The 7,959-nt window shown below is 38.0% G+C and overlaps 1 protein-coding gene across 1 annotated transcript; it reads left to right on the top strand.

The window, feature by feature from the left end:
• Nucleotides 1-2,277: 2,277 nt before the first annotated feature.
• On the top strand, nucleotides 2,278-7,218 carry LOC133727808 (uncharacterized protein At2g37660, chloroplastic). The gene is made up of 9 exons (XM_062155209.1): nucleotides 2,278-2,607; nucleotides 2,711-2,823; nucleotides 3,178-3,231; nucleotides 3,351-3,435; nucleotides 3,688-3,793; nucleotides 5,219-5,305; nucleotides 5,407-5,504; nucleotides 6,081-6,190; nucleotides 6,931-7,218. The coding sequence occupies exons 1-9, from the start codon at nucleotides 2,352-2,354 to the stop codon at nucleotides 6,994-6,996; spliced, it is 975 nt and encodes a 324-aa protein (XP_062011193.1). The 5' UTR covers nucleotides 2,278-2,351; the 3' UTR covers nucleotides 6,997-7,218.
• Nucleotides 7,219-7,959: the final 741 nt, after the last annotated feature.

The raw sequence follows: 7,959 nt of genomic DNA, 5'->3' as shown, positions 1-7,959 counted from the left end.
CTCACTCTCCTCTACAATTTGATAGTGATATTGAATGGAAAACATCAAAAATCAAGGAGCAAATCTCAAGGAAGTCATATCGACCCTATACGCTCTCAACCGCCATAATTTAATGCATTTATAATGCAATAATATATACTCATACATACATCACTAGAAAAAAAAAATTAAATAAATAGAAACCACTAATTAAGACAAGTCTAGAGTCCCCTATTTGGAAATTTGCTTTAACTCTGTTCTCTAAGTTAGGCCAACACCGTGATAGCTTGCCTTCTGAATAGGGATAATGACCATTTACACAATTTTGAGGTTAATTAACCCCACTTATCCAAACACTCTAAGAGATTGCCCACTTACACAATATTTTATATATATTTTGCCCTAATACACAATTAAGTATTTTATTTATTTATTTTTAGGACAATTTTGCCCTCTCCTTCTTTGTCACTTAGAGAGAGAGAAGTCATCGGAGACCTCGCCGGGCTCCGGTGACCGGAATTCGGCAACCAGTGACGGAATCCGACAACCGGAATTCGGCAACCGGTGACTGGAATCCGGTTACCGGACGGGTGACCGGATTCCGGCGTCCGATTTTATTGCCCCATAATAATGCCTAATAATCATATTATTGCCTCCCAATAAACATTTTATTGCCCCCCAATAATCATATTATTGCCCCCAATAAACATTATATTGCCCTCCAATAATCATATTATTGACCCCCAATAAATATTTTATTGCCTCCCAATAATCATATTATTGCCTCCCAATAAACATTTTATTACCCCACAATAATGATATTATTGCCACCAATAAACATATTATTGCTCCCGCACAATGCCAACCTCTCCAGATTGGGGCAATTCGTTGCCAATGTTTCCAAGCCAGGTGTAAAATTTCCAGATCCAAGCAATTGGAGAGATTGCGGCCAGCGCAACGTCGCTAACCTGAAGCTTTTCTAGATGGATTTCAACCATAGACGTGACTTTGCCCGAAACACTGTCCATTGTAAAGCTCTTTCAGGAAAATTGTCTTGAGCGACAAAGCAGAAATGCCCAGCCCAGTGGGCTCCACCGCAGACCCGTCCGGCCCAAAACCAAGGAGCCGCTTCACCGATAACTCTTCCAGCGCCGAGCAATTTTCCAGCACGGCGTTCATTCCCTTGGCTCCGAAGATGCACGATCCACAGGAGAGCTTCTTCAAACCTTGCAGTTCTTCGTGGACGCCATCATGCATGCGTCAGTCAACTCGCGGCACGAGCGGAGCTTCAGGTGCGTGAGGTTTCGCCACCGCAGCGGGATGAGAGCTTCAGGTGTGTGCGTTTGGTGATGGCGTCGAACTGAGAGAAGAGGGAAAGGATGACAGGCTGTAGATCTGCGTTGAGGGAGAGACGGTGACGGCTCTGTCCCTCTGACCGTCAGCCACCGCCGACACACCAGAGAGAGAGAGAGAGAGTCCGGGAGGAGAGAGAGTCTGAGAGGAGAGAGATCGATCAGTTTCAGTTTAATTGATAGGGCAAAACTGTCATTAAATGTTAAATTGGGTAAATAGGAGTAAAAAACTCTTAGTGGAGTAAGTGAGCAATTTTTAGGCTCAAATTGTGTAAATGATCATTATCCCTTCTGAATAAGTTTACATTCTGAGTTACTGTAGTCCCTACCTATGATAATAACACTCGACTAAAATTTAACCAATATTTATACCAAATATGTTTGAATGAACAATTGATAACACGTTTGGTTCTTGGGTGTAGACTTTCCCAATTATTCCGGACACCCAACAATGAATCTCTTCCAATAATTTCAATTGATCGAAAGTAATGAATGATGCAACCTAACACCATGATACTTACCATGCATAATTAAGGAAGTTTAAGGAAGATTTCTTCCTCCTTGGGACATGCATGGCTTAGTATTGGCTTCTCCAGCTTGCAACCTTCTTGAACCTCAACTACGATCCCAGTTATTCAATTAAAGAAAGATAGGACAAATGAACCTACAGCTTCATCAATAATTCTTGACATTGCTTAACCAATTGAGGTGCACACTGAAGAAACATAATTTTGTACCTGAAATTGAAACTGAGGCACAATTGTTAATGAAATTTAGCTTGGCAGGCTGACTTGGAAGTATTTAATTTTGTTGGGCAAATTTTTGACTTTTTTGGTATATATTCTTTGAATTAATGACCTAACTGAAATTTTGGCTAATTAAATTATGGTGACAGAAAATTTTTGGGTGCATTTTGGTAAATATAGTTAGAATCATAACGACCACATGTAACTGCTGTTTTGATTACCCTGTTGGTTTCCCTCCCTCCTCTGCTATTTGCTCTGATCTCTTTGCTCTTTCATGGCTTTCAGACTCTCACTCACTTCCACTCCCAATTTTCAAATCTCAACCCAAAAACACCCTCGACAATTACCTCTTCCTCTTCTGGGTTTTCAGTTAAAATGTTGCTCCAATTCCATTTCGCGCTCAAAAGCGGGAGCAGTTCAAGCTGTTCAACAGGAGCAGGAGGTTCTCCAGTCCCCAGCTTCAGATTCCAATTCTGTTCCTTCTTCCTCGTCCAAGCTCGTTCTCGTCGTCGGTGGTACCGGCGGTGTTGGTATTCGATCCAATTCTCTCCTTGAATTGATTTCGATAACCTTTTTCGAATCTTGTTCATTGCTTTGTCGTAAGTTGTATGTAGTAGTTCAAACTCGTTTCAGGTCAGCTGGTAGTGGCTTCATTGCTGGATCGGAATATCAAGTCTCGCCTACTATTGCGTGACACTGAGAAAGCAACTGCATTATTTGGTGAACATGACCAAGAAACATTGCAGGTACGTAATACCAGTTTCTCTGTAAGTTAATAATCAAGAGATCCCTAGCAGTCAAATATATGCATTATCTTCTCTGTTAATTAACTCGGACGACCTTCTCACCCAAATCGACTTCCTTTGGGACTATTATATTTTAAGGGTTGATTACTTATATTAGGCTAGATATTCACATGTTGGTTTACTCATGCCGTGTAAAAAATGTTGTATCTGGACTCAAAACTATTTAGTAATGGATGCAAAGACCTTAAATTATACATACTAAGATGTAAGAGATTAGATGCATTGTCTTGCTTTAACCTTGTTTTCTTTACTGAGTAGTGTTGACTATGTCTATAAAGCTTCTAAAATTGATAGGTATTCAAAGGGGACACTCGCAACCCAGAAGATCTAGATCCATCTATATTTGAGGTTTGTGCTTTTGGTTGAGTTACTTACACCTTTTTCTTTTTTCTTTTTCCTTTTCTGGATTGATTAGTGGACTATGATTAGTGATATCTGAACAACAAATTTGACATCTTGTCTTCTAGGGAGTCACACATGTGATTTGCTGCACTGGAACTACAGCCTTTCCCTCGAAGCGTTGGAGTGGGGATAATACACCAGAAAAAGTTGGTTAGGATTTATCCATTATAAAAGTTTAGTTTTAGGAGTGACCAAGTACCTGCAGTACTAAGAAATTTGCACCATTTCTTTTCTGTTTAAAATACGTACTCGTTGACGAACACCCTTTCATATCCGAATGTTTCATAATTCATGTACCAATAATAGATGAAGTTATGCATGGAAATTCACACAAAAAGGATTGCTTACTCATCTATACATATGCTTTCATCACTTTTGACTTCTGTTTGCTTTTCATTGAAGATTGGGAGGGTGTGAGAAATTTGGTATCTGCACTGCCTCGGTCACTGAAGAGAATTGTTCTTGTATCATCAGTTGGTGTAACCAAGTTCAATGAACTGCCATGGAGGTAAGTCACTTCTTTATCGATGAGGATTGGTACCAATAACACCTTTTCTTTGGTAAGTGGGAACTTCCCGGAGATTACATTTTGTAACTTGATTTATATTAGGGTCATTTAAATACTGATAGTTGAGTGAAAGTTGCATAACTTCACAATAATATTTAGCAAGGAAACTCTTATAAACAAAAATACTAGTAGAAGAGGTGATAGTTCTCAAGAAGAGAATGTAGATCTGTTCTGCCATGAAGAACAGGGAAGGTTTCTATGATGCTGACAATTTTGATTAAACGGAGAACTATATCAGTGTTGGAAACTTGTAATCTATACTCCTAGAAAAAATTCAACCAAAAAAAAAAAAGTACTCCTAGAAAAAGTGTATTATCATTTTTCTTCAAATAATCTTATTAGACCTACTTTCCAAAATTCTATAAGGTTACCAACTACATGTTATCGGCCTAGTGTTATCTCTCATCCACAATGTTAATGAGACGAAGTTCAATTAGTCCCTTCCCTTCCCTTCCCCCACGAACAGAAAGTTCAATCAAAAAAGAAAAAAACAGTAAGGTTGGATAACCAATGGATGGAAGCTCCACATGCCCAAGGGTATAAGGAAGGTGCTTTAGTATTATTAACCAACACATGGGAAACATTTTCCATCACATTTCATACTTCTATATTTTCTTGTTCCCTATAAAGGCTGGGAATGGAGTCACTAGGGCTTCTCATTTCTTTTGTCGATCAATGTCATTTCAGGCCGAACTCTTGAAACATCCATAAGCTAATATTAGTTCCATGACAGTTTTCCTATTTATATTCATCAATATGCTTGTGCAATTTGAAGCATACTAAGTTTTCACTCAGAGTTAAAGTTATAAGAACTAACACTTCGTAAATTAACATTTAAAGGAAAATCACAAAACTGCATAAATGCAAAAGTTGGATTTCATAATATCTGTTTTAGCATGGTGACACTGTTTGTGGGTAGTATAGCTTTATTTCCTGTGTTCTATATAAATAGATTCATTATAATCTCTGACCTCCATATTCTGACAATAAATTTCTCTGATCAGTAACCTCTTCTAGACAACGAAGAATTTCTCATAGAAAAATTAGGAACAATTTATTCTGTTCTCTCTGTCTGTTTCTACCTCTGTCTCTTTCCCTCTCTGGATATCAAAGAGTCTTGCAGACACTGTTTTCTTATACCAAGAATATTGTCCTGTGGATGGTTAATTTAGTTTAATTTGGATCCTTAGCATAATGAAGATATCATATTGTGAGTGGCCCATTCTTCATGATTAATACATGTTTAAGAAGCACAATTTCAAATTGAATCATGTTATGCATCCCATCAGCTCATATGCAGTGGGTTTTCTCTTTTCTATTTCTTTTCGCATAGATTAATGATTTAAGATGCTTTATTTTTTGTAGTGTTATGAACCTCTTCGGTGTTCTCAAGTATAAGAAGATGGGGGAAGACGTTCTTTGTAATTCTGGTCTACCATTTACAATAATCAGGTTTCGAAACGTTCTAAGAAACTAAACTAGGGCAACTTACTAATAAGCTGTATATTCTTAAAATTGTTGTTTATCATGAATACAAGTTATATGTCTTTCAGGGCTGGTAGATTGACAGATGGACCTTACACATCATATGATCTTAATACATTGCTCAAAGCTACAGCTGGCCAACGACGTGCAGTCCTAATAGGTCAAGGTACGATTATATGTTTACAGAAGTGGAAATGAGCATCAGGTATATAATTATAGGTTTAGTTCCTGAGGCTGAATAACGCTTCCTATAATTATAGGATTGCTTATGTCATATTTGTTGCACAAATGCTCCTTCCGGGTTTGTGATGCATCTGAGTCATTCAAAACATTTATTCCAGTTATGAATGTGTTCAAGGACAAAATAAGAAAGGCAAACTGAGATACCATAATAATAACGATAAAAATTACTTCTTTTGTTTGAAGTTGTCTATTCTAGGCTCCTGCAGTTCAATATTATTGACGCTCTCTATTAGGTGAATCCAGTCTGGTTCCGGGAACATTTCTCAAAAACCTAGAAATTAGCCACACATTGAGCCACTTTCAATATGTGGGGAGGATTATTTAGTTTGGTGGAATGTGTGGTGATTTACATAAGGAATTGCACTAGATACCATATTAGGTTTTCCTGGTATGCATGGAATTCTTTGGTTTAGGAAAGGATATTGCCTGTGTATAGTGTTAGTAGTCCTTTGTATCTTATGCCTTTATTTTGATGGGTTTAATTATTTATGTGATCCAGGAGATACACTAGTTGGAGAGGTTAGCAGACTTGTTGTTGCTGAAGCTTGCATACAGGCGCTGGACATAGAATGCACTGAAGGAAAAATATTTGAAGTCAACTCAGTTGAGGTAAAAGATGATTGCAGAAATTAGGGGGCTAATGATATGCAGAATTTCTGGTTTGCTTTTGTATGCTTTTTTAAGACAGTTACTTCTACCAACTTAATAGAAAAGAGCATACTTAGCTTTTGGAGCATCACCTTACTAGCTGCTGGCTGTGCATTAGTATCTCACAAACATGTATAGCCCTCAATCCTTTTAGCAATTAGCATGCTAGATTCATGTATGTTATTAGTCTAGCAGCAAACCATATGAACACATAAGCCAAAGTAGAGGTGTGAATACTTGGAACCCAAAAAAAAAAAGAGGTGTGTGAATACTATACTAGCTTGGCCAGGATTTAGATCCTGGAAGTCCCTTCAAAGTTTGTATAGCTGCTGAAACAATAGTGGAGGTTGATTAAGTAGCTGTTATATTACAAGTATATGATCAAGATACAGTAACAAAATAACTGTCCTCGGAATGAACTATAGTTCAAATAGTCCAAGTCTCAAACTCTCCCAAACTTATTGTGAGTTATGAATGTTGCTTGCTTCTTCCCTTGATTAGTTCCTTTTCGGCTTGTTCTCAAAGAGCACGTTGCTTTTGCTGTTTTGTGTCAACGATTTGGAACACATTTGTTGTTGCGAAGTTTATGAGCTAACTCCTATTTGTTTTGGACTCTTTAATGTATCGATTCCTAATAACCCTGCCATACTCTGCTGCTTTGAGAACTTTCTTTCCATTACTGAAAATCTAGTACTGCACAGGGAGAAGGTCCCGGGAGTGATCAGCAGAAGTGGCGGGAATTATTCAAAGCTGCCCAAGCTCAATAACTGGATTCTTAAACTCTATTTGGTGCATCCATATGTACCAGTGATACTGCTTTATAACAAGAATTACAATGGTGATTAAAAAATGAGGGCACCTTTGTCACAGGAAGAGGGTCAGGTTACCTTGTTTATCTATACTGGAGTGGGTGAATTGCCTACACACTGTAAATAATTACCCAGTAATATATTTTTATATGTGTGTAAATGTTGTCTCTGTTAATTTCACAGTAGGCCAAGTTCCCCCTTCCCCCCACACACAAAAAAAAAAAAAAAAAATTCCTAGAAGGAGAAGAAAACAAAGGATACAAAGAACCACCTCAAAAACAACCAACACCTAAATTACTAAAGAAAAGAGCATGATGTGATGTGCTTAAAGAAAGAGACCATTCGACTGGCTAGAAATGGCAATAGAATGACAAATATTGGCATGAGCATGAGTTTCAAAATTAGCTTTCCTCCAAATATGCCTAAAGAATATAGGGGCAAAATTTGAAGCAAGCTTCTTGATGCACCAAGGAGTGTCAATATTCCCATTAATACTGTCAATAAGGATTTTGGAGTCACCTTCAACTTGAATTTGGGTATAACCATGAATTCTTGCAGCATCCAAACCAGCTCTCAAAGAAAGAGCTTCAGCCAATAAAGTACTACGTAACCTAGGTTTTAGCATAAGCGAAATGTTTTTACCCACATTTGCATGTCCACTTAGAGATAGGTAATGTGCGGATACGATAGTCCTAATTTTTAGGATCGACTGGCTAGAAAATGTAATGAGCCGCTCAATGAGCAACCGGGTGGGTCGTTAGGTCCATAAGTAGATGGTAAGGGACTGATGCCCGACCCACTAAATGTATTGGCCAATGACTAATTGAATAATCTATTTAGTCCAATACTAGCCAATGAAGAGCTAGGCCGATGGGTTGTTTCAACATTTAGGCCGTTGGTTATCGGCTGACCCATGATCAT

Source organism: Rosa rugosa, chromosome 2 (genome assembly GCF_958449725.1).
Source record: "Rosa rugosa chromosome 2, drRosRugo1.1, whole genome shotgun sequence".
NCBI classification, from domain to species: Eukaryota; Viridiplantae; Streptophyta; class Magnoliopsida; order Rosales; family Rosaceae; genus Rosa; species Rosa rugosa.
The sequence above is the reverse complement of the archived record's forward strand: the minus strand, read 5'-3'. Positions and strand labels throughout refer to the sequence as shown.

Bases quoted from the DNA above. Each gene is read 5' to 3' on its own strand.
- LOC133727808 (XM_062155209.1), top strand. From the start codon at position 2,352: ATGGCTTTCAGACTCTCACTCACTTCCACTCCCAATTTTCAAATCTCA. The intron at 2,608-2,710 runs GTATTCGATCCA...AACTCGTTTCAG, and splicing joins CGGTGGTACCGGCGGTGTTG to GTCAGCTGGTAGTGGCTTCA. The intron at 3,232-3,350 runs GTTTGTGCTTTT...CTTGTCTTCTAG, and splicing joins TAGATCCATCTATATTTGAG to GGAGTCACACATGTGATTTG.